This window comes from Oryctolagus cuniculus, chromosome 7, assembly GCF_051225735.1.
Source record: "Oryctolagus cuniculus isolate XC-2025 breed Fujian yellow rabbit chromosome 7, ASM5122573v1, whole genome shotgun sequence".
Taxonomy (NCBI): Eukaryota; Metazoa; Chordata; class Mammalia; order Lagomorpha; family Leporidae; genus Oryctolagus; species Oryctolagus cuniculus.
The window spans coordinates 144228300-144254225 of record NC_142873.1 but is presented as its reverse complement, the minus strand read 5'-3'; the positions used below and the strand labels follow the sequence as shown (position 1 = coordinate 144254225).

The following is a 25926-nucleotide window of genomic DNA, read 5'->3' as shown; positions in this document are numbered from 1 at the left end:
AGGCCATAGCAGAGAGCTGGATCAGAAGTGGAGCAGCTAGGTCTCAAACTGGCGCCCCTAAGGGATGCTGGCACTGCAGGTGGTGGCTTTACCCACTATGCCACAGTGCCAGCCCCCAACTCTATCTTAAAACAACGATGTTTCACACAACTACAAAAATCTAGTTAGTACTAAATGCTAACAATACAAAACACTGAAATCAAACCAACCTCAACATTTCTGACCATCAAGGGAACTCTGCTTTAGAGCAGTAACCCTTTTCTAAGTGACCACACAGAACAGCCCTACACATTCATCAGAGCTGCAGCCCCCAGTTCCCCAGGAAGTCCTGGCCTCAATAACTCTGCCTACTTTATTTCAGACAGTCTGGAAGAAAACACACAGCCCTCCTAAGGATAAACAAACTCCCCAAGGACAGAGCTAGTCAGTATTTCCCAAAAATCAAAGAAAACTTCTTACCTTCGTGATTCAAAACCTTGGCTGTTGCAGTAACTATTTTAGACAGTCTCTGAAATGATGTACTATCTAATTCCTTCATCAGGAGAACCCCCAAAGACCAACATTCGTTAATCTAGGTATTCAGACATGGGATGGACATTGGGCGTAGCAGAAGGTGCCACTTGGGATGCCCACATTCCATATCAGAGAATCGAGATTCAGCTACCAGCTCGGCCCTCCATTCCAGCTTCCTGTGAATGCACACTCAGCAGGTGACAGCTCAAGGGACTGGGTTCCTGCCACCCACATGGGAGACCCAGACTGAGTCCCTGGCTCCTGGCTTCAGCCTGGCTGTGTCTCAGCTGTTATGAGAAGCACTGGGGAGTGAACCAGCAGATAAGACATCTGTCTGTCCATCTCCTTCTGTCTCCCTTTCAAATAAATAAAAATTAACAATAATTTAATTTTTTAAAAACGAATATGCAGATATGTACCTTTCATGCATCTCTTTGGCTTCTCTTTCTTTCCTTTTAATTTCCAGCTCAGCAAAGAGTTTCATGGTCTGTTTATATACTGCTTGTTTGAACTGTAAGAGAATTAAGAACAAAAGAAAATATAAGTACATACTTATAATCGGGAAGAAACACAACTAAAAAAAAGTTGGAGTTCTTATCAGAGGGTCAAGAGTATCTGTGATAAAGCAGATGGCTGAAGGAACGGGGAAACAGGCTGAGGAGAAAACACTGAACTTCGGAAGGCAGCGGACCCTAACGGTGGAACGCCTAACATTTCTCAAGCAGTCAGCCCCCTGCCCTCCCCTAGAGGGGGCCACCTGCTGCTGGCAGTCACTGCAGCAAGAAGTCGCAAGGATGTTTCCCTACAACAGTCACTCTGTAAGTCACATCAGGATAATTGTTAAGATTTAAGAAAACTTTAAACTTCTCCAGTCTATTGAGGCAATCAGACACAAATATTAAAGTCAAACCTCACTTAACCAATCCCTACTAAAGAACCCGTGGGACTAACCACTGCCTCTATAAAACACCACCTGGAGTGTGACCACTAGCTGGCAGGGGTCTGCTCACCAAGAGTCAGCTGGGTTATTCCCAAAGCTAGCCATGCCAGTGGCAATTACCATTATGGTTCTGTAATTTAACATACCACAGAGATTTACAGATGTGGTTATAGCATTTGCTGTTGCTTTGAAAGATTCAATAAACATAAGTCCCTAAAAATAACTGTGGTTGAATGAAATGCAGGTAAGACATAGAAAAGTAGATTCTGCTCTTGGTTTGCTTCACCAGTACCTAAGTTTTCAATGAATCTCAAAAGAAATTGAGGGTAGAAACAATAACATTGTATATATGACTTATGGTCAGCTGCAGACTTCAATCAGTGGACACACATGGCAAAGGAAATGCAACAGCCCTACATAAGAAGTGGATGAACGCACATTTCGTGTTTTGTGTCCGAATGAAATGTTCCCAGCACACACTCGGCATTCTTTCAGCTCTGCTCTCTCACCACGAACCAGCACTCCCGATCACACAGCCAAGCTGCCTTTGCTCATGCTGAACTCACCAGCTCAGGATCATCCTCCTCTACATTTGTAGGTTTTCCTTCCTTCTTTAACTGTTTTTTTCGTTCTTTCACCTAAAAAGAATTTTTTCATCAAAAGATGAGTATGCACATTTGGAGACTATCCACTGAGCTGTACACATATGTGTGCTTTTCTGAAGACATAGGTGTAACTCAGCATTCAACTAAGAACCATATGAGCCCCTCCCTCTTCCCTCAAACATCAGTGCAATCAAGGAGAACTAGAAACCATGCATCCTTCCTCAACCTGATCTAAAAGCCAGTCTACCAGCGGGGATGGAAAGGGACCACGGTGGGGCTATCCCCGGCACCAAGACTGATCCAAATAGCCTTTGATAAGCTGAACAGATGGCCTATTTATCTTGTTTGGCTTGTAGTAAAGTTGTTTATAGCAAAGAAAATGTACTTTAAAAGTTTTAGAAGAAGCATTAAGTATAAGTGGTGTTTTTCTCCCATTTCGACAACTGCATTCTTGATCATTTTCACTGTGAAATCCTCTTAAGCCAACATTTTCATATCACATTTACTGATACTTTTATCACTTTGCCACTACTGAGTTCCAAAAAGAAATTAAATACGATATCCATACACACAAGAATGATACTTCTATACTAATAATCAGTCTATTAGACCAGCAAAAAGCTAAGTGTCTTCTAAACTCAGAAAGGCCCTACCACTGCCACCTTGTGGTCAGAGGCCTAATGTTGACTTCCGTACAGGCAAAACCCAGGGCAAGGCTAACTACCACAGAGATTTAAGAAACTGCCAGGCACTTTTTCATTTTCTACCAGGACTGGGCCAAGAAGCGCCATTTTCAGCACATGAGGGTGGGCTGCATTCCTCGCCCTGTCTCTGTTCACTCATCTTCCTCCTCTCAACTGTGTGATTACTGGTTGTGAAGTCCTGTTTTAAAATCCAAAGCTCTTCGATTGAAAAGGTCATTCTATTACATTCACTGAAGTGGCTCTGATAAATGGCCTCAAGATTCTTGCACCAGCAATTAAAAAATGTTTAAGAAAAAGACCTTTCTTACCTCCAGCAAGCCATCTCAACATTTCCCGCGGCTTAGCAGATTACGGAATGCCCCCACGAGCAAAGTAAATAACGCCCGCTGCAACTGAATTTCTTTCAGTTGAGTCCTTCCCAACCCTGTTTTAATATGGACATGTCACTCCTCCTATTACAAAATCATGTACTCATAGCCCCTCGCCAGCTTTACTCAAGCCCACGATCCAAACCCTTCACGGGGACGAGAATAAGAATGGAGGGTGAAGCACCACCATGGCTACTCCCTCTTCCACTCAGAAGGGGCTACACGCGTGATGAGGGGGAAAACACTCAGCACTGGCAGGGAAAGAGGTGGGAGCAGCATCCCAACCATGCCTCACCCAGAGCTCCTCTCTTAGGGGTGAATTACAGCTTTAGGCACTCATAACTCATGACCACACAGCTAAGCGGTGGAGACCACCTAGGTAGTCACAAGCTAGGCCAGAAGGCATTGCTACGCAGTCACCCTCCTGCCAGGTGCCCATGGCTTGCTGGTCCGTCCCCTTGCCGTGCGAGTTTACACACAGCAGCACTATAAATACTTACAGTGTGTTCCACGTATTCTTTTCCTGCCTGAATTACATCCAGGGCCCTCTTCTTTTGCTCCTGATCCAGTAGCAACTTGTAAGCTTTGTCCACAGCTAATGCAAAACATTGAAATTAACTGTTTCTGCAAACACCCTCCGAAAGTCTGAACTATACTCAGGCAGTGTAAACAGACTTGTGCCGTCTAAAAGCATTTCCTACTTTTAAATCATTCACTATTGTTAAGCTAATTGTTTTTTAAAAGAACTACAGCAATGACTTTGCTTGAGAGCCTTGGAAAAAATTAAACACACATTGAACACTAAATATACCACATTTAGATTTAATTCTGTGATAAATTATTTCCAACATTCTTTATGCTCAGAGAAACAAATGGCCCTGTGAAATAACACTGTTGGCACACAGAAGCTTTAAGGAAGCAAAGGTCCACTTCTTAACCAGCAACACTCTGGACGACAACTGTTTCAGTGAAAACCACTGCTCCCTGTGCCCGCAAGACAAAGCACTACCATTCCTTTCCTGATCTAGGACAAGGAACAGTCAGCCTCTAGCACTGACATTACATTACTCAGAAGCAGGTAAATTTACAAATACCTTCAAAAGCCTTTTGTGCTCTGTCAGCATCATCTTGATTTTTGTCAGGATGCACCAATATGGATAACTACAGGAGAAAAGTTAGGTTTGATAATAAGAGAAACATTTAATAGCTCTTGGCCTGTACTGCATCTTTTTATAACCAAAATCTTTCAGGTACTATGACATAAAACATCTTTTAAAAATTAACAAATCAGGGCCAGCACTGTGGCGCAGCGGGTTAACACCCTAGCCTGAAGTGCCCGCATCCCATATGGGTGCCGGTTCGAGACCCAGCTGCTCCACTTCCAATCCAGCTCTCTGCTATGGCCTGAGAAAGCAGTAGAAGATGGCCCAAGTCCTTGGACTCCTGTACCCACGTGGGAGACCCGAAAGAAGCTCCTGGCCAACTGGGGAGTGAACCATCAGATGGAGTATCTCCCTCTCTCTGCCTCTCCCCTCTCTGTGTAACTCTGCCTTTCAAATAAATAAATAAATCTTTTAAAAAATTTAAAATTAAAATTAACAAATCCTGGAGTGGTTAAGATGTCACCTGCGCCACCCAAACCCCTTATCAGAGTGCCTGAGTTAAGATCCACTCCTGAGGGCCTGTGCTGTGGCATAGCAGGTAAAGCTCCTACCTGCAGTGTAGGCCTCCCACCACATGTGCACCAGTTCAAGTCCCAGCTTCTCCACTTCAGATCCAGCTCCCTGCTTATGGCCTGGGAAAGCAGTGGAAGATGGACCACATGCTTGGACCCCTGCACTTTCGTGGGAGACTGGGAAGAAGCTCCTGGCTCCTGGCCATGGCCTGGCCCAGCCCTGGCAATTATGGCCATTTGTGGAGTAAATCAATGGATAGACAATCTCTCCAACTGCCTTTCAAGCAAATACTTTTTTTTAAGGATCTTTTTTTTAAAGATTTATTTATTTGAAAGGCAGAGTTAGAACAGAGAGAGGGAGACACAGACCTTCCATCTGTTGTTTCATTCCCCAAATGGGCATAACAGTCGGAACTGGGCAGATCAGAAGCCAGGAGCTTCATTCGGGTCTCCCTCAGAGGTACAGGGGCCCAAGGACTTGGGCTATTTACTGCTGCTTTCCCAGGCACATCAACAGGGAGCGGGACTGCAAATGGAGGAGCTAGAACCCAAACCAACGTCCAGGGTATGGGATTCCAGCACCGCAGGCAGTGCTTTGCCTGCTACACCACCGCACCACCAGCTCCAATAAATAAATCTTAGAAAAGGTCTTGACTCTTACTGAATTTTTTACGTAGCTATATAAAAATGTTTTAACTGTGGACTTGGAACGCTTGCTTATTAAACTGGGAGAGACTGTCAATCTGTTATATTAGGAAACTTTTAAGTTTTAGAAAAAAAAAATAAATGTAAGTAGAGAGTAGAGCTAGGAATGTAAAAAACTATAGTTATATAAAGGGAAATGACAGAGAAGGCAAAGATTTAAAAAAAACCTTGGCTTAATAGTAGATTGGAAGATGACTATGAGTCAGCAATATGGGAAAAAATTTCTGTACTAAAGAAGCAAACACAACACAGGGTATTTGCAAATATACAATGCAGAAGCACTAGTCAGGCTCTGTTATAAGTATGAAGTTAACAGATACATTCAGAAGTTTTTAAAAAGGGGCAAAATATATAGAAAATCCAGCCATAAAGGAGGATTGCAGGGAGTGTGATTATTCAACTCAAAGAAGAAAAGGGTGGGGGTCTACTCAGCTGTCAAAACTGGAAAGATTTTTCAAACAGTTACTAGAATATTTTATAGCGCAAGTTATTAAACAGAAGAATGGGCCAGAATCAGAGGCTGCAAACCTCCTTTCTTGGACAATTTTGAGAGTACACCTTTATATTGAACCAGGCATCTCCTGGGTATACATTCATGTTTACAAAAGATAAAATTATTGAGGAATTTTTTGTCTCGTCTCTCTCTCACTGTCTAACTCTGCCTGGCCAAAAAAACAAAAACAAACAAACAAAAAAAAAAAACAAAAAAAAACTGAGGAATGGAATCTTCTAGATAGAAAGTGCTGTCAATCATGTGACATGTTCTCTCCCTGGAGCCAGGGGATTTGCCAAGTCTGTCTGACTCCACACAGGCTCTACTATTTCACCTTGTGTTTATCCTCTTAATTAAGGGGTCAGGGAGGTTTTATTTGGATATAAAATTCATTCTATTCACAGGTAAACTATGGCATCATATTTAATATTTTATATCACTCTTTTTTTAAAAGAAATAATAATTACATAGTCTTAAGTTTAAGTTTTAAAAAGGAAGAAGGAAGGTTAAGTTTTGGCCCACAAGCATCAAGTCATACAGCAAAGTCCTAAGACAATCATGTGTTTCATTCATTATCTTTTTGTTTTGTTTTGTTTTTTTGATAGGCAGATTTAGACAGTGTGAAAGAGAGAGAGAGAGAGAAAGGTCTTCTTTTTTCCGTTGGTTCACCCCCCAAGTGGCCGCTACGGCTGGCGCGTTGCGGCCGGCGTGCTGCGCCGATCCGAAGCCAGGAGCCAGGGGTTTCCTCTTGGTCTCCCATGTGGGTGCAGGGCCCAAGCACTTGGGCCATCCTCCACGGCACTCCCAGGCCACAGCAGAGAGCTGGACTGGGAGAGGAGCAACCAAGACAGAATCTGGCGCCTCGACTGGGACTAGAACCTGGAGTGCCGGCGCCGCAGGCGGAGGATCAGCCTAGTGAGCCGTGGCGCCAGCCGTCATTCATTTTTAAAAGCTTCAAACTCCAGGGCCGGCGCCGTGGCTCAATAGGCTAATCCTCCACCTTGCGGCGCCGGCACACCGGGTTCTAGTCCCGGTCGGGGCGCCAGATTCTGTCCCGGTTGCCCCTCTTCCAGGCCAGCCCTCTGCTGTGGCCAGGGAGTGCAGTGGAGGATGGCCCAGGTGCTTGGGCCCTGCACCCCATGGGAGACCAGGAAAAGCACCTGGATCCTGGCTCCTGCCATCGGATCAGCGCGGTGCGCCGGCTGCAGCGGCGGCCATTGGAGGGTGAACCAACGGCAAAAGGAAGACCTTTCTCTCTCTGTCTCTCTCTCACTGTCCACTCTGCCTGTCAAAAAAAAAAAAAAAAAAAAAAAGCTTCAAACTCCAGTTGTTAAAGGGAAGTAGTACCATACCTGCCGAAATCTCTTTTTTATTTCTTCATCTGTCACTTCAGGATCTATCTGAAGAACCTGAAAGAATTAAAACCAAATGTTAAAAGTGACCAAAAGAATTTATATGTAAGAGGTATCAAGTATATAAAAGCTCTTCAAAAGGTTCATAAAAATGGATTAAAAGGTAAGTTTATTTTGAAATTTTTTTCTGAAAAAGTTCATGAAAAGTGTTTATTATTTATTTTTTCCAAAAGATTTTATTTATTTATTTGAAAGGCAGGGAGTGGAGAGGAGGTCTTCCATCCACTGGTTTACTCCCCAAATGGCTACAACAGCAAGGGCTGGGCCAGGCCAAAGCCAGGGGCCACAGAACTCCATTCTGGTCTCCCACAAGGGTGGCAGGGACCCAAGGACTTGGCCCATCTTCCCCTGCCTTCCCAAGCACATTAGCAGAAAGCTGGTTCAGATGAAGAACAGCCTGGCTCAAACCAGTGCTCTGACATGGGATGCAAGCACTGGCCACAACACTGGCCCTTCTGTGAACTCTCTGAAGGACCCTTTTACATATAATACTCAACATCTAGAACAGTATTTCATGTTCTAGAACACTGGCTGGCACACAGTTCTAAAATTCTCAGGAAGTATGAATAATCAACTTGGTAACAATTCAACAGCTATATTATTTTAGGGTTTCCAATTAATAAGATGCTTACTGTCTACCAAGAAAATAGTTTACATCACACCTAGGGACATGTTTCTAACACCATGAGAAAACGTTGCATAGCTCTTCCAATCATTAAGGAAAGTCGCTCCAACACTCCCTCCCTCTTGTCTCAGCAAACAGAAAAAGCACAGCAGCTCAGCAGGGAAACATCAGGCCAGCTCCCTGATTTTCAGCTCAATCCAGAAAGGGTCACTTTATCATTACAAGGCCCATTAGTTCCCAAGCCACAGTGAACATCAGGATCACCTTGGAAACCTGAAAGCAGTGCCTGGAACTCACTCTGGGGAAGTCAGACTCTACCTCAGGAGAGCTGGTGGGGCAAAGGGCAAAAACATCTATACTGGCGACCAACAGTGCTTCCAACCAATGGACTCAATCTTTTCCAACCTTGGGTATCTTGGTGTTGACATCCCTCACCAAGGATCATTCTGACCCCACCTCCACAAATTCGTTCATTCATTCTACTCCCGGCAGAACACAGTACTTACTACACACTAGAAATGCAGAGAAGTAAGGAGGGGGGACATTCTTTTTTAAAAAGATTTATTTACTTGAAAGGTGGAGTTAAAGAGAGGGAGAGAGACAGAGACAGAAGTCTTCTACCCGCTGGCTCACTCCCTAAATGGCCACAACAGCCAGGACTGGGCCACATCAAAGCCAGAAGCTTCATTCAGGTCTCCCATGTAGGTGCAGAAGCCCAAGCACTTGGGCCATCTTCTGCTGCTTTCCCAGACACATTAGTAGGGAGGCGGATAGGAAGTACAGCAGCCAGGACTCAAACTGGCACCCATGTGGGCAGCACCAGCTTAACCCACTATGCCACAGCACCAGCTGCAATGACTTTGTTCTTTGCTTCTTGTGTTTTTAAGTTTCCTATAATGCACTTCTAAGCTTTGAGAAAATAAAGATTATTTTAAATCCCACCCCCCATAAAGAATGGAATGTTACCAGATGGACAATTAAGTAAATGATTTCGTAGTGCAGTTCATGGATTCAACACAGCATTTATTATTTATGTGGTATATGAGACCAAAGGAAGGTGTTGAAAGGTCAGAGTGAGAAGAGCATGCTGGAAACACAGAGGTGGGGCTGGTGCTGTGGTGTAGCAGGTAAAGCCACCGTTTGCAGTGCCGGCACCCCTTATGGGTGCCGATTCGAGTCCTGGCTGCTCCACTTCCAATCCAGCTCGCCACTATGGCCTGGGAAAGCAGTGGAAGATGGCCCAAGTCCTTGGGCCCCTGCACCCATGTGGGAGACCTGGAAGAAGCTCCTGGCTCCTGATTGGTGCATCTCCAGCCGTTGCGGCCATTTAGGGAGTAAACCATCAGATAGAAGACCTCTCTCTCCCTCTGCCTCTCCTTCTTTCTCTGTGTAACTCTTTCAAATAAATAAATAAATCTTCAAAAAAAAAAAAAAAAGAAAAGAAAGAAAGAAAACACAGAGTAGTAGTTTCCCACTTAATCCAGCTGCATCAAAATAAGTGTTTCAAAAAAATCCTCCGGTGATCTGCATCACATTAAAGTTTGAGAAGCACTACTAAGAAATGACGATGAAGGCCTGCTGTTGTCTCACGGAATCTCCAGAGATGAACAAACAAGAGCCAGGACATGGCCGGCGCCGCGGCTCACTAGGCTAATCCTCCGCCTGCAGCGCCGGCACACCGGGTTCTAGTCCCGGTCGGGGCGCCGGATTCTGTCCCGGTTGCTCCTCTTCCAGGCCAGCTCTCTGCTGTGGCCAGGGAGTGCAGTGGAGGATGGCCCAAGTGCTTGGGCCCTGCACCCGCATGGGAGACCAGGCACCTGGCTCCTGGCGCAGGCAGCAGCAGCCATTTGGGGGGTGAACCAACGGAAAAGGGAAAGCCTCTCTCTCTCTCTCTCTCTCTCTCACTGTCTAACTCTGCCTGTCAAAAAAAAAAAAAAAAAAGAAGAAGAAGAAGAAAAGAAATGAGATGGAGGTTAGGAATGGAGTTTCTGGCTTCAGCCTGGCCCAGGCCCAGCAGTCCCAGTCATTTGCAGAGTGAACAAACAAAATCTCTCTGTCACTCTGACTTTCAAATAAACCTTTAAAGAAAAACAGCAATGAGGTGAGAGGTACAGTGGGTTAGCCATCACTTGGGACACCTGCATCCCATACAGGAGCGCCAGCTTGAGTCTCAGGTACTCTACTTCCAATCTAGCTTCCTGCTAAGCCACCCATAGAGGAGATCCAGGTGGAGTTCCAGACTCCTGGCTCAGCCTGGTGCAGCCTGGGCTGTTGTAGCCATTTGTGGAGTGGACAGTAGATGTAAGCTCTCTCCCTCTTCGTCACTCTACATGAAAATAAGTGGATATTTAAAACATTATTTAAAAATAGCTATAAAGGAGGTATCTGGAGACAACTGGGATCATTTGAGTGTAAACTGGATTAAATGATGCTGGATGACATCATCTAAATAATGTGGGTGTTTTTGTTTTCAAGATTTATTCATTTCAAAGTCAAAGTTACATAGAGAGGAAGACACAGAGACAGAGAGACAGAGAGAGAGAACGAGTCCTTCCATCTACTGGTTTACTCCTCGAATGGCCACAACAGCCGGGACTGGGCCAGGCCAAAACGCCAGCCCCAATAATGTTTTTTCTAAACCTGGTAGTGATGCTGTAGCTACATGAAAGACAGTTTTTGTTTTTGGAAAAAATGAATGCCAAAGTGTGCAGGCTTTTACCATCACAAGGTCTGTAGCTTACTTTGACATGACTGAGGGGATCATGGGAAAGTATATGTATACATAAATCAAAAGTCATTTTACTGAAAGTTTTATCAGATGTCCACTAATCAATGGCAACAAATAATGAGTGCCTTTAAAGCTGAGCTAATGCCTTTTCTGTCTTTAAGATTTAAAGGTGCCACAAGTAGGTATCAAACAGTGAAGATACCGGGTTTATACCTGGGGCCCAAACTTCTTTGACACCAGCTTTACATGTTCAGTACAAACTTCTGGAGCACCTAACGCTGGCAGACACTGTGCTCACTGCTGTTCTCATGGAATTTAAAGTCTAATACACAATGGACAGACAAGTAACAAATAATTTGTTTTAAAGATTTTTTATTTATTTGAAAGACAGAGTTACCGAGAAAGGTAGAGAAAAGAAAACGGTCTTCCATCTGCAGGCTCACTCCCCAAATGACTGCGATGGCCGGAGCTGAGCTGATCTGAAGTCAGGAGCCAGGAGCTTCTTCAGGGTCTCCTAGATGGGTGGCAGGGGCCCAGGGACTGGGGCCATCCTCCACTGTTTTCCCAGGCACATTAGCAGGGAGCTGGATTGGAAATGGAGCAGCTGGGACTCAAACTTGCGCCCAGATGGGATGCCAGCACTGGAGGCCTGGGCTTTAACCCACTACGCCGCAGTGCTGGTCCCAAGTAACAAGTAATTCTGACCAATATAAAATTGCTGTAGTACCAAAATGGCTCTGAAGAAACACATAGGTCTGTCCAGATTCTTGGAAGCTTTTTCTTTTTTTAAAAAAGATTTTATTTGAGAGGTAGCATTACAGACAGTGAGAGGGAGAGAGAGAGAGAAAGGTCTTCCTTCCATTGGTTTACTCCCCAAATGGCTGCAATGGCCAGAGCTGCGCCAATCAAAAGCCAGGAGCCAGGAGCTTCTTCCTGGTCTCCCACGTGGGTGCAGGGGCCCAAGGACTTGGGCCATCTTCCACTGTTTTCCCAGGCCATAGCAGACAGCTGGAGCAGTGGAGCAACCAGGACTAGAACCAGCGCCCATATGGGAAGCCAGCGCCACAGGCAGAGGATTAAACTACTGTGCCGTGGCGCTGGCCCTTGGAAGGTTTTTCTCAACTCCTACTGTATCTCACCCTTTGCAGATCAGCAATGACTTCCACAGTCTTGGATCTCAAAAGGATAATTAATCATCACACAGAAACAAAAATATTGTAGCATTCAGATAAGTTCCTGAACTTAAGTCAACTGTAACAGTGGTCTCCTCTGAGATCTGCTTGAAACAGGAATCCAGTCTGAGGCATACGTGTACCTCTTAATAACCTGCAAGTTCCAAAGCCCTGTTTATACACCTTAGGATCAAGGTGCTGAAAATGACAGAGTCTATGGTGCTACCTGCTGGAGCCTTATAAGTTAAATCAAAAAAAGGAACAGAGAAGCTGGTTTTGTGGTTTAGCAGGTTTAGCCACTACTTGTGATGTCAGCATCCCATAATGGAAACCCAGTTCAAGTCCTGGCTACTCTGCTTCCAATCCAGTTCCCTGCTAATGCACCTGAGAAGGCAGTGGAAGATGACCCAAATACTTGGGCCCCTGCCACTCATGTGGATGACCAGGATGGAGTTATTGGCTCCTGTCTTTGGCCTGGCCCAGCCCAGGCTGCTGTGGTCATTTGGGGAGCGAACAGGCAGACAGAAGATCTTTCTGTACCTGTGTCTCCCTGTTTCTGTCACTCTGCCTTTTAAATAAATAAATAATATATATTTTTAAAATAATATAAAGAAGAGAGAATTGAGCAGGGGACCCAGGCTCATCTAAACTTAAGGAAGTAGGGAGGGCTCTTAACATAAAAGTAACAGCAGAACACACAGGACAGCTGATTACATAATGGCCAACAGTTAGAAACGTGACCACACAGGGAGCTGAAGAGGCGGCAAGAAGGAAAACACATGCACACACACAACTCCCTGGGTAAGGACTCCTTTATAGGACTACTCGGAGTCCTACTCTAACTTCTTCCTTGTACCCCTGCTGCTGAGCGAGGTGGGTATAGGTAGACTATTCAAATTATTACATGATGGCTAGGGGGACAGCTATCACTGGACTGCCTCTCCTTACCAGAAAAAAACCAGCTTCCCTGTGAAAGGAAATTGGATTCACTGAGGTGTCTCAATAAATACTACAGGAAAAACAGAAACCACTAGGGCCAGCGATGTGGAGCAGTAGCCTAAGCTGCCACTTGCAAAGCTGGCATCCCATGCTGGCAGAGTGCTGGTTCAAGTCCTGGCTGTTCCACTTCTGATTCAGCTCTCTGCTAATGCACCCAGGAAAGCAGTGGTGGATGACCCAAGTACTTGAGCCCCTACATTCATGAGGGAGACCCAGATGGAGTTCCAAGTTCCTGCTTTTGGCCTGGCCCAGCCCTGACTGTTGCAGCCAATATGGGGAGTGAACCAGTTGATGCAAGGTCTATCTCTGTGTCTCCCTCTCTCTCTGTAACTCTGCCTTGAAAATAAATAACAAGTAAAATCTTTTCCTTTAAAGATTTATTTATTTATTTGAAAGTCAAGAGTTACAGAGAGAGAGAAAGAGAGGTAGAGAGAGATCTTCCATCCATTCATTCCCCAATTAGTTGCAATGGCCAGAGCTATGCCGATCCAAAGCCAGGAGCCAGGAGCTACTTCCAGGTCTCCCACATGGGTGCAGGGGCCCAACGACTTGGGCCATCTTCTACTTCTTTCCCAGGCCATAGCAGAGAGCTGGGTCAGAATTGCAGCAGCCAGGATTCAAACAGGTGTCCATATGGGATGCCAGCACTGCAGGCGGCAGCTCCACCAGCTACGCCACAGCACCGGCCCCAATAAAATCCTTAAAGAGAAACAGAAGAGGCCAGTGCTGTGGTGTAACGGGTTAAGCCTCTACCTGAAGCACCTGCACCCGATATAGGCACCAGTTCATGTCCCAACTGTTCCACTTATGATCTAGCTCCCTAATAATGAACCTAGGAAAGCAGCAAAATATGGCCCAAATTTGGGCTCCTGCCACCCACATGGGAGACCCAGATAAAGCTCCTGGCTCCTAGCTTCAGTCTGGCCCAGCACTGGCCACTGCAGCCATCTGGGGAATGAATTGGTAGATGGAGATGTTTCTCTCTCTCTCTCGCTCCCTCTCTGTATAACTGCCTTTCAAATAATTTTTTTTTAATTATTTATTTTGAAAGTTAGAGTTAGAGAGAGAGAGCTTCCATCCACTAATTCACTCCCCAGATGGCTGCAATGGCCAGAGTCAGGCTAGTCTCAAGCTAGGAGCTTCTTCTGGGTCTCCCTTGTGGGTACAAGGGCCCAAGGACCATCTTCCACTGCCTTCCCAGGCCATTAGCAGGGAAGTGGATCAAAAGTGAAGCAGTCGGAACTCGAACACTACGCCATACCACTGACCTCAAATAAATAAACCTTTAAAAAACAAACTCCCACTGAACTGTATACTTAACAGTGGTTAAGATGATAGGAACAATGTTGTGGTGATGTGGGTTAAGCCACTGCCTGTGATGCTGGCATCCTATATCAGAGTGAGGCTGTTCAAACTCTCATCACTCCACTTCTGATCTAGCTCCCTAATGCAACTCAGAAGACAGCAGAAAATGGGCCAAGTGCCTGGGCCCCTGCCACCCATGTGGAAGACCTAGGAGTTCCAGGCTCAGGCCTTTGTCCTGGCTGCTGCAGCCCACTGGGAGGTGAACAAGAGGATGGAAGATTTGTTACTCCACCTTTCAAATAAAAATAAATCCTTTAAAAATTTTTTCTAAATTAAATAGTTAAGATGATAAATTCTGTTGTATTTTACCACAATAAAAAAGTGGTGGTGGGGGGGAGGGACTACACTTCAAGTTTCTCTGTCTCTGCCTCTCTTTCAAATAAACAAAATAAATATTAAAAAAAAAAAAAAATAGGCCGGTGCCGCAGCTCAACAGGCTAATCCTCCGCCTAGCGGCGCCGGCACCCCAGGTTCTAGTCCCAGTCCGGGTGCCGGATTCTGTCCCGGTTGCCCCTCTTCCAGGCCAGCTCTCTGCTGTGGTCAGGGAGTGCAGTGGAGGATGGCCCAAGTGCTTGGGCCCTGCACCCCATGGGAGACCAGGAGAAGCACCTGGCTCCTGCCTTTGGATCAGTGCGGTGCGCTGGCCACGCGCCGGCCATGGCAGCCATTGGAGGGTGAACCAACGGCAAAAGGAAGACCTTTCTCTCTGTTTCTCTCACTGTCCACTCTGCCTGTCAAAAAATAAAATAAAAGGAAGAAAGAGAAGAAATGCTGAATTATAACTCAGTGAGGGCTGGTGTTATGGCATAACAGGTTAAGCCACAACCTGAAATGCAAAAATCCCATATGGGTGCTGGTTTATGTCTTTGTTGCTCCACTTCTAATCCAGTTCCCTGCTAATGTGCCTGGGAAGGCAGGGAAGATGGCTCAAGTGTCGGGGCCCCTGCCACTCACATGGAAGACCTGGAGCAGGCTTCTGGCTCCTGGCTTCGGCTTGGACCAGCCCTGGCCATTGCTTCCAACTGGGGAATGAACCAGCAGATGGAAGATCTGTCTCTCCTTCTTTCTGTAACTCTGCCTTTCACATAAATAAAATAAATCTTACAACTCAGTGAGTGAAATAGAGAACCCCAAATCCATATGGATAAATAAAGGAATAAACTAAAACTTTTACACAGACAGGATATTTACATATTTTCCACGTATCTCCCCATAAAATACTTCTTACAAATCGGGGGAAAGTACCTTGCGGAAGCAATCTGGGAGGTCAGCGTTGTGGCAGAGGTTAAGCCTCTGCCTGCAGTGTCAGATCCCATATGTACACCAATTGAGACTAAGTTGCTCCACTTCCTATCCAGCTCCCTGCTAATGGGCCCGGGAAAGCAGTGAAAGATGGCCCAAGCCCTTGGGTCCCTGCAACCAAGAGGGACACCTGCAAGAAGCTCCAGGCTCCTGGCTTCGGCCTTGCCCAGCCCTGGACATTGTGGCTACTTGGAGAGTGAACCAGAGGATGGAAGATCTTTCTCTCTCCTTCTCTGTGTCTCTGCCTTTCAAATAAATAAATACATCTCAAAAAAAAAAAATCCGGAAGAAACCTCTTTTGTAAGTGATCAAGTTCACCTCACAGTAATGGAATAAATCAAAACCATCTACCACTTCATGGATGATAAACACAACGCTAACATCACCTCTGTAATATTCTTGTCAACACTGCAGGGACTGAACCTGACACAGGAAAGATCTGACAACCCAAGCTGAGACATGCTACAAAGTAACTGGCCTTTAATCCTCAGAGCCTCAAGGTCCTGAGTCAAGGGAGACTGAGGAAGCATTACACCCTGAAGGAGACCAGAGGCCTGACAACCAGGCTGAACAGGAGATCTTGGACTGGCTCCCTCCACCACAAAAGGCAAAACTGGGACAGCTGCTGACATTCTAATGTGATTAAGGATGGAACAATGAATCGATAAAGGAATGTTATCAATGTTCATTTCCTGACTTTGATCAACATACTGTAATTTGCAGGAAAACCACACTATAGAATGTCAGGCTGATCAACCATATCGACAACAAATTCTTAAATAGTTCAAGGGAAAGTCTTCTACTGTATTTGAAAATTTTTGTAAATCTGAGTTTCTTTCAAAATGAAAAACATCCTTGAAAAATTAAAGACCAGAAATAATGAACTCTGAAATCATGCCAAGTGAAATAAGCCAAACGAAAAGAAAAATATCACATGATATCATAATATAGGGTACTTAAATAGGCAAATTCAGAGACAAAAAAACAGACTAGAGATCACCAAGAGCAGCAGTGGGGTGGGAAGGGGAGTATTTGTTTATTAAGTTCTGAGTTACTGTTTAGAGTGCTGAGAAAGTTCTAGAAATGAACAGTAATGATGGCTGCACAACACTGGGAAATGTACTTAACACCACTAAACTGTACACCTAAAAATGACTAAAATGGTAATGTTATATATATTTTCCCACATTAAAAAAAGGTAAAGAAAAAGCATAGAAGGTGATAAGTGCTCAATGACTATTATTTCTGAGATGTAACTACTGATTTCAAAATCACGTATGAACATGAGCAGAGGTTAGTGTAAATACTCCACACTAAAAGAACTGATTAAATGCATTATACAGACTTTTTTGAATGTTGCAGGAAAATATTTTCTGTAGCAATATAGCATTTAAAGACTTGAAGCAGGGCTGGTGCTGTCATAGCAAGTAAAGATGCACCTGCAGTGCCGGCATCCCATACGAACACCTGTTCAAATCCCAGCTGCTCCACTTTCAATCCAGCTTTCTGCTATGGCCTGGGAAAGCAGTGGAGGATGGCCCAAGTCCTTGGGCCCCTGTACCCACATGGGAGACCTGGAAGAAGCTCCTGGCTCCTGGCTTCAGAGTGGCGCAGCCCTGGTCCTTGCAGCCGTTTGGGGTGTGAACCAGCAGATGGAAGACCTTTCTCTCTGCCTCTACCTCTCTGTAACTCTTTCAAATAAATAAATCTTTAAAAAAAAAAAAAAAAAAAAAAAGACTCGAAGGGTATGATTCTCTTGGTTTTAAATAGAAGAGAGTATAAATAGGAGAGGCTATTTCTCTTAGGTGAGTGTATACACAAGTATTCTTTTCTCAGTATTTAAAGTTTCATATAAAAAATTATTTTTATCATCAGGAAAAGTGTAAAGTGATAAAATTAAGGAAATCAAATGTGTTCCCTTGTCTAAAATCTTATGATCTTTCTTTTGTTGTTGTTGGGTATTTGCTGTTTTTCGGATTGCTATGAAACTAAAAGTCTTAACAAGCAGCCTAAACCAGAACCTAAAGGTACCAAGAGCTACATTTTCACATCTGAAAAGAAACCCTTGTGCATTTGGGTTGCTACAAGTCAATGGAGAACACATGACAGGGCAAAGATCAGCTAATTTCTCTTACCATGCTGCCTTTCCAACTCTGCTCACAATAAAACCAACCTAACCATTACACAGACTCCATCACGGTCCACAGCTGGAATCCATTCAGTTCCAGCTATGCTAGAAGCCAGGTGTGTGCTGTGGTATTAGTCTGTGTGCTGCCACAAAAAGCTCCCCACCACACAGGCAGAACAACATCAGTCAGCTTACCTCAAATGGATTCAAATTGAAGTAAGAGGAACCAGGACGCGTCAACCTTTCAATCTGATTTTTGGACGTAAGAACTGAATCTCTCTTCTCTATTTGTTTCACCTAAAATTAAGAGGATTAAAAGCTTCATTAGTAAAGCTCCATAATAAAGTGAACTGTCTCCTTTAATACAACATTCACTGGCATATTCAGCAAACAATTATTTGGGTGTCTATCATATGCAATATATTTTGCTAAGCATTTTAAAGGATAATTAAAGAGCCACCATTTATTGCAACCTAATACTATAAGAACTTTATAGTATCGGTTAGTCTCAAACTGAGGCATAGAGAGGTTAACTGGTTTACCTAACCTGTAAACTCAAATCTTAACCCCAACAGTCTTGACTCCAGGGGAGGCATCACTTTGGGAGTGAGCCAACAGATGCAGATTGATCTGTCTCTCCCTCTTTCTGTCACCCTGCCTTTCAAATAAATAAATAAGTGAATCCCCACCTCACCCCTGCCACTTTTTCTTCTTAAATAAACTGCTGTGTGAGGGAGCAAACTACTTAACTGACAGAGTTAGAAAAAGCCTTGACCTTGGGGCCCACTCAGTGGCTCAATGGGTTAATGCCCTGGCCTGAAGCACTGGCACCCCATATGGGCGCCGGCTGGAGACCTGGCTGCTCCACTTCTGATCCAGCTCTCTGCTATGGCCTGGGAAAGCAGTAGAAGATGGCCCAAATCCTTGGGCCCCTGCAATCGGGAAGAAGCTCCTGGCTTCGGATTTGCTCAGCCCCCGGCCATTGCAGCCATCTGGGGGAGTGAACCAGCAGATGGAGGACTGACCTCCCTCCCTCCCTCTCTCTCTCTCTCTGCCTCTCCTCTCTCTGTGTAACTCTTTCAAATAAATAAATAAATCTTAAAAAAAAAAAAAAAAAAAAAAAAAAAGCCTTGACCTGAAGACAATGCCAAGGAGAACAAACAGCAGATAATCCCAAAAAGCACCCTTGGTGTCCCTGCCGGAGTAGGAGAGCGAGTTATTAGGACGCCCTGCTGCATTGTAGGGCACCTTTAAAGCCATGGCCAAAACAAGGTCGGAAAAAACTTCAAACACGTAAAGAGTCACTCCTTCCCAGAACTTTCACTTTCTAAAATATGCTCTATCCTCTGTCCCAAACCTGATTTTCCTCCTCCTCACACTCATCACTACTGACACTATCCTGTGAGCTGGTTATTTATGGCTTCCTCTAGAACACAAGTTCTATGAAGGCAGGATTTTTTTTTCTGTTGTTCACTACCACACCCCAAACACCTCAACAGCACAGTACAAATCAAGTGCCCAATAAACATTCCATGGATACTGATGGGAGATTCCTTCTGGGGAACTTTCTCCCATCCATGTGAAACAAACTAAACGTTTTTCTAAACTAAGAGAGGATGGGTAAAACCAGCTCCCCTATAATTGCTAAGTCATTAGAAGCCAATAACCTTTGGTACCATGGCATCAACATTTTCCAGTGACTCAACTACTTCAAAAGGAGAGACCACAAAGGACATGCTAGGTGCCATTTTTAAATTGAATACTTTGGAGAAACTATGTAACGAGCACTGTTAGAAATACCAGCGACACAGCAGCTCACGGCCCTGGCGAGCTCACCTGGGGGTAGTTTCCACCCACTCCTCCGTCCACGCCAACTTAGAGGCCCCACCTTAGCCTTCTTTTAACTCTGTTTTGTATTTCATGAAACGCTCGCTTACGCATTTGCTCCTTTAATTCTCATTAAAACTCCGGTTTTAATACGAACTCTCTCATTCCACAGACATGGAAATTAAACGTGCGCAAAATTTCCCAAGCAAGTTAAGTGCCTGTAAGAACTGAGCCTGAAACTGCTTTTACCTTCACTAACTCAACACATAGTTACCGAGCACCCACCAGGCGCGGGACAGGCGACAGTAAACGGGGCTTGGACCAAACTTACTCCTACCCTGCCCGACAACAAGACCCTAGACGACCCCACCATCCTACATCTCAGGCTGGCAGCCTGCAAAATGGGGTAACATAATGCCTACCTGTCGTGATGCACGCTCAGCGTGCGTGAATCGCAGAACTAAGCCCTAACACGACTCAGTACACAGTACTCAGAAAAGAGATCGTTCTGTGTGGAATAAAGCCGGGGGCCAAGACAGCTAAGCCACCCCCCCAAGGAAGGGCCCAGCCTCTGCCATCCCGCGACTGCGCGTCGTGAGGTCACTCTCCTGCGCCCAGGCACCTCCTCGGCCACGCTCGCCGGTTCCCTCCAAACGCCAGCCACCGGTCCCTCTTCCGTGACCCCGGGGATGCCCCGGCGGCTGCCGGTGGCCGACGCACGCACGTACACGCACTCCCAGCCCCCGCTGCCCCGCAGGCCGGACAGCAAGAGCCGCCCAACGGTCCACGCCAGGAAGCCCCATCTCCGCCCACTAGGGACGTAGGCCGGAGCGGGGTCGTTCCGGTGCCACTAGTCCCCATTCTGTGTTCACCTCGCTGTAGAAGGTCATAAAAGCTTCCTCTGTGCTGCCTCCGCCGGCCGAAGCCCCACTCTCTCCTGAAGCCGCCATTTCCCCGGCCCAGCCACCACGTGACCCTTCTGCGCAGGCGCCGCCTCACGTGATTTTCACAGGCCCGCCCCTAGCCCCGCCCCTTCAAAACGAACCTTAAAGGGCTCGCAGCCCAGCCCAGCCCAGTCATCTAAGTGGAATTTTTATTAAAATTGAGGGGATATACACATAACATATAAGTAGTCACTGTAAAGTGAAAAACTCAGTGGCTTTTAGTACATAGTGTTTTGCCACTACCACCTCTATCTGGTTCATAAACAGGCTCTACGTCTGCAGCACCAGCGTCCCATATGGGCACCTGATGCTCCACTTAGGATCCAGCTCCTTGTTAATGACCTGGGAAAGCAGTGGAAGATGGCCCAAGTACTTGGGCCCCTGCACCCACGTGAGAGACTCAGAGTAAGTTCTGGCTCCTCTCTTTGGCCTGGCCCAGCTCTGGCCATTGTGACCATTTGGTGAGGGAACCAGCGGATGGAAGTTCTCCCTCCTCTATCTCTCTCTCACTGTAACTCTGGCTTACAAATAGAAAAATAAATAAATCTTTAAAAAAAAAAAAAGGTCCAAAATTCCATTCTTCCCAGCCCCTAACAGCCAATCTGAGTCCTGTCTCTCTAGAGCTTTGCCATTCTAGTTTGCATAAATGGAGTCATAAAATATGTGATATTTTGTGATTTTGTGTAGGCTCCTCTCACTCAGCACAGCCTTTCCAAGGTTTATCCAAAGTGTTGTATGTATCAGTTCTCTGTTACATTTACACCTGCACTGTATGTTTATACCACAGTCCACTGTATGTTTATCCACTCATCAATTGATAGACACTTGGGTTGTTTCCACCTTTTGCCTATTGTGAATAAGTGTTCCTACGAACATGCATGCACATGTATTTGAGCATCTGATTTCAATTTGGGGGTTATATCCCTAGAATTGCTGTCTTAGGGTAATTCTATGGCTAATTTTTAAAGCAGTCACCAAGCTGTTTTCCACAGTGGCTGATCACTTTACAATGTACAAGGGTTTCAGTTTCTCTACATCATCACCAACAGCTGTCATTTTCCATTATTACTATTACTATTAGGATGATAATAGCAGCATAGTGCCTGGATGGATCTTTTGTACAACCACAGCAGGATCTTCCACTGGATTCTCAACCTAGGAGATAACAAGAAATAGCAGTATCTGAGAACTACAGTTTATGAAACTGGAATGATATTTAATCATCTAGAAACACACCAGACTATTATAAGTAGATAGTGGGCTTATAAGTGATTATTATTTCCATCCTGCGTTGGCATTTCTCTGCCATGACATGTGAAAATGTGCCCACTAGATGTGTCCTATTTAAGTCATACAAATCAGCAACAGCACTTCTCCCAACCTAAAGATGATCAATAAAAACCAGATCTCCTGGTGCAGGCGTTTGGTCTAGTGGTCAAGCCACCTGTGGGGTTCAGTAACGTCCTCCTCCAGCTCCTAATTCAGGCTTCCTGCTAGTGTGGACCCTGGGAGGCCAGAGTGATGGCTCAGATGATTGGACCCCTGCCACCCATGTGGGTAACCTGGAGTTTCCAGATCCCTGCCTCAGACTCAGCCAGGGGCTATTGCAGGCATCTGGGAAGTGAACCAGTGGTTGAGAGCCCCCTCTATCTCTTTATTCTGCTTCTCAAATAAATAAGTAAAAGTTTAAAACTCAGTTCTATTATTTCATAGAATAACAAAGAAGGGGCCAGTGTTGTGGCGTGATGGGTAAAGCCACCTCCTGTGACGCTGGAATCCCATTTGGGAGTCCCAGCTGCTCCGCTTCGATCCAGCTCCCTGCTAATAAGAAAGTCAGCAGAAGATGGCCCAAGTGTTTGGGGCTCTGCACCCACTTGGGAGACCTGGATGAAGCTCCTGTCTCCTTGTTTCAGCCTGGCCTAGTGCTGGCCATGATGGCCATCTGGGGAGTGAACCAGTGGATGGAAGATTGAGCTCTCTTTTTCTAACTCTGACTTTCAAAATAAATAACCCTTAGAAAAAAGAACAAGGTATTTCTATGATCGTGAATGAGATCATCTGGATCAACCATATCATCTACAGAAGAAACTGGACCCCACCTCACCCCCAGGCAAAGATGTGCTACATGGTCCTGAAGAGGGTCTCGGTCGTATGCATTCGAAGGAGGAAGGGAGAGCAAGGCGAGGCCTTCCCTAGACTCCTACTCGTGCTCTTTTCCACTCAGGCCAGCCCATTCGACCACGAATTAATGCATTCAATGATATATGGGGCTGGCGCTATGGCACAGTGGGTTAACGCTCTGGCCTGAAGCACCAGCAACCCATATGGGTGCCAGTTCGAGACCCGGCTGCTCCACTTCCGATCCAGCTCTCTGCTATGGCCTAGGAAAGCAGTAGAAGATGGCCCAAGTCCTTGGGCCTCTGCACCCACATGAGAGACCTGGAAAAAGCTCCCGGCTCCTGGCTTTGCATTGGCGCAGCCCTAGCCATTGCAGCCAATTGGGGAGTGAACCATCGGATGGAAGACCTCTCTCTCTCTCTCTGCCTCTCTTCTTAGTGTGTAACTCTGACTTTCAAATAAATAAATAAATAAATAATAAACAATATATGGTGCAGGTATTAACTGCCGACTGTTTTCAGTCTGATAACTTCACAGGGGGATTAGACAAACGAGCTCAAGGACGGGGTCTCTGAGAAGGCTGAGACGAGAGTGAAACCAGTTCAGCGAACACTGACGTCAACATGATTTTATATATATATATATATATATATATATATATATATAAGCGCCTGCATCCGACAGACATACAGCTCCCTCAAGCCGTACAGTCCCCATCTAAGGATGCTAGTAGGTCAGGAATAGGAAGGCTGGCTTTGGGTTTTTAATAATGACTTTAGGGTTGTTGGAGGCGGACGCCACGCCTTATTCTGACAGGTCCGAGGGCCGAAATTCCGGGTTCTGACACTCTCCTTATGCTCCCGGTCTCCTCCACCCGTCTTCTGCAGTCCTTTGGCCCCTAAGCCCTTGTTAACGATTGGTTACGAAAAGGCCCACCCCTCACTCAGAATTCGCTGTGAAGCTCAGGGATCCCGCCTCCTCTCTCTCATGATTCGTTATCCTTACGTTTATCCCTCCCCTCCACTGAGCGGATTGGCTGCGTGGCCAGCCTCGCGCTTAGCGCGTCCAGAGAAGCTGCAAGACCGGAGACGCCCGGGGTGCTGCGTTATAGTGATGGCAGGCTCCGCGTTGGTGGCGCGGGCGCGGCTCGGGACGTGGGGCGCGAGGGCCGTACAAACCCGAGGCTTCGTCTCGGACAAGGTATGCTGCGGCACTGTCCGCTGACCCAGCCCTGAGGGCGGACCCCATCTGCCCTCTCTGCCGCATCTTCACCAATGTCTCCGTCTCTCTCCGCAGCCCGAGGATATCCACGGGAAAGCGGGCTCCATCCGGGAAGCGGGTGGGGCCTTCGGGAAGAGAGAGCAGGCTGAAGAGGAGCGATACTTCCGGTGAGGCCCGCCGGGTCCCGAGTCCAGAGCTAATCTGCCAGGGCCTTCCGAGCCTCCTTAAACTCCCGGTGGCTCCTCCCATCCCTACCTGGCGCCTTGGGGCGTCTCATGCCCCTGCAGAGCTCCCGGAACCCTGAGCCTCCAACACCCCGATTTTCGCCATTTATAAGGCGCTTCTAGTTCCCCCGCGGGAACAGCCACCTGGCCTCCCACCCACGCCATTTCCACCTGCGGGTTTCCAGAACAATCAACCCACGGCTCAACTCCTTTATTATCTACCATGCCGTCCCCCGCGGAGTTCTCCCCGGATCGTGGGCAGATCCCCAGATCCTTCACACGGTGTCCACACCCGACCATCTGATATTTGGAGACCCTCCTAACCTGACTCCATCAGCCCTCACCCACCCGTCACCCCCTCGACACTCTTTTCTCCCCTACGTGCCTTAGTTTGCAAGTCCACGTAAATTCTCTGATTGTTCACAGCCTCTCAGCCGTTTCTGGACGCCCACGTGTCTCCTCCCGAGTGAGTGGGTCAGAGGAGCTGGGTCACCTGCTCCCTATTGGACCGCACCCCCTCCTGGAGACTTTTGCCCTCGCCGCCCAGCCCCGCCCGCCCCTGAACTGGAAGTTTCTTTCTCCCGTTTAGGAGTGGAGTGGGCTGCCCGCCACATCCGCCTTCCCAGCCCTAAGCTATCTTTAGCCCTGAGCTATCTTAAACTGACTTCTGTCCACCTGCGGGTGGGGGGAGGGGCTGGAAGGAACTAACCTTGCTGCTACTTCTCCTTTGACCTTGTACCTTCCAAGAATTATCACCATAGCACCTGCCTTAGGAGGGAGCCAAGGTGTAGCTCTTGGAGGCCAGATAATGGGGCCCGTAGGTTTTACACTTGAGGGAAAATGAGGTGGTGAATCAAGATTTTAATAGAGCTCTTTTTTTTTTTTAAGTTTTAAGAATTTTTTTGAGAAGCAGACAGCTAGCTTTCATCCACTGCTTCACTCCTCAAATGCCCATGAGGGCTAGGACTGGGCAGGTGCAGAGGCTGGGAGCAGATCTTTCACAAGGGCAGCGGAACCCACTTCACTTGTGTCCTCACCATGCCTCCCAGGGTCTGCACTAGCAAGATGCTAGAGCTGGGGGCTGGGAATGGAACCCAGGAACTCCGATAAGAGACATGAGCATCTTCCCTGCTAGGCTAAAGTCCCACTCCACCAGTCTCTTCTTGAGAGCTAAATTGAACTGCTGAGAACTGCCCATGCCAGAGACCCCTTCTTTTTTGGCCTCTACATTTCTCTAGACAAGTTAGGATGGGAGATGGATATATGTGCCCCTCCTTTTGGGACTCTGGTTCTCTGGATTGCCCACTGATAAGGTGTTGGGGGCTTAGGTCACACCTCTCTGGAGTTTTCTACTTTAAAGGTGAATTTGAAAAGAATAACATTAACCAGGACAAAAGGAATCATTTTGTTCATCTTCTTAAGGTGGATATACCTTACCTTAAGATGGGCTGTACTTTCATTAGCAGGAGGTGGGGAGGAAGATTGCCAGCCAGATTCCCACAGCATTGAGACTCCTGCCTTAAATACTTAAGGCTCTGCTTAGAGATCCCTTTAGGTACAGAACTGAGATTAAACCCTGAGTCACCGTGTCCTTGTAGAGCGAAGACTAAAGAACAACTGGCAGCCTTGAAGAAACACCATGAAGATGAGATCGTTCATCATAAGAAGGAGATTGAGCGACTGCAGAAAGAAATTGAGCGGCACAAGCAGAAGATCAAAAGTCTAAACTCTGACGATTAAGTGCACACAGTCCCCGTAGAATGGCACGTGTCATTGCCCACTTCCGTGTGACTAATTCTGGTGTAATTAACATTGGTCTGTGTGCTACTAACAGGTTATAATAAATTGTCATCAGTGA

At 46.2% G+C, this 25926-nt stretch overlaps 2 protein-coding genes across 11 annotated transcripts in view; one reads left to right on the top strand and one right to left on the bottom strand.

The window, feature by feature from the left end:
- DNAJC8 (DnaJ heat shock protein family (Hsp40) member C8) overlaps positions 1 to 24619 on the bottom strand; it is a 27653-nt gene extending 3034 nt beyond the window's left edge. For 2 of the 9 annotated variants that reach the window (XR_016211187.1, XR_016211186.1), the window contains exons 1-8: positions 20434 to 20522; positions 17930 to 18031; positions 7356 to 7412; positions 4225 to 4291; positions 3631 to 3725; positions 3071 to 3186; positions 2020 to 2091; positions 933 to 1024 (exon numbers count right to left, since the gene is read on the bottom strand). Coding sequence is in view for 7 of the 9 variants with exons in the window: in XM_070078978.2 (XP_069935079.1) it covers positions 933 to 1024; positions 2020 to 2091; positions 3631 to 3725; positions 4225 to 4291; positions 7356 to 7412; positions 17930 to 18031; positions 20434 to 20511 (563 nt within the window). In the remaining 2 variants the exon portion in view is untranslated. Of the gene's footprint in view, positions 1 to 932; positions 1025 to 2019; positions 2092 to 3070; positions 3187 to 3630; positions 3726 to 4224; positions 4292 to 7355; positions 7413 to 17929; positions 18032 to 19983; positions 20303 to 20433; positions 20523 to 24453 lie in introns of those variants that run through there. The other 7 variants (XM_070078978.2, XM_070078979.2, XM_089301201.1 and 4 more) reach the window with 4 other exon arrangements.
- On the top strand, positions 23711 to 25926 carry ATP5IF1 (ATP synthase inhibitory factor subunit 1). 2 transcript variants are annotated; one of them, XM_089301206.1, is made up of 4 exons: positions 23711 to 23823; positions 23920 to 24011; positions 24495 to 24534; positions 25667 to 25926. In XM_089301206.1, exons 1-4 carry the CDS (start codon positions 23737 to 23739, stop codon positions 25676 to 25678), a joined length of 231 nt encoding a protein of 76 aa, XP_089157332.1. In that variant the 5' UTR covers positions 23711 to 23736; the 3' UTR covers positions 25679 to 25926. The 2 variants fall into 2 exon arrangements, with proteins under 2 accessions (XP_089157332.1, XP_002716128.5); XM_002716082.6 differs by lacking the exon at positions 24495 to 24534.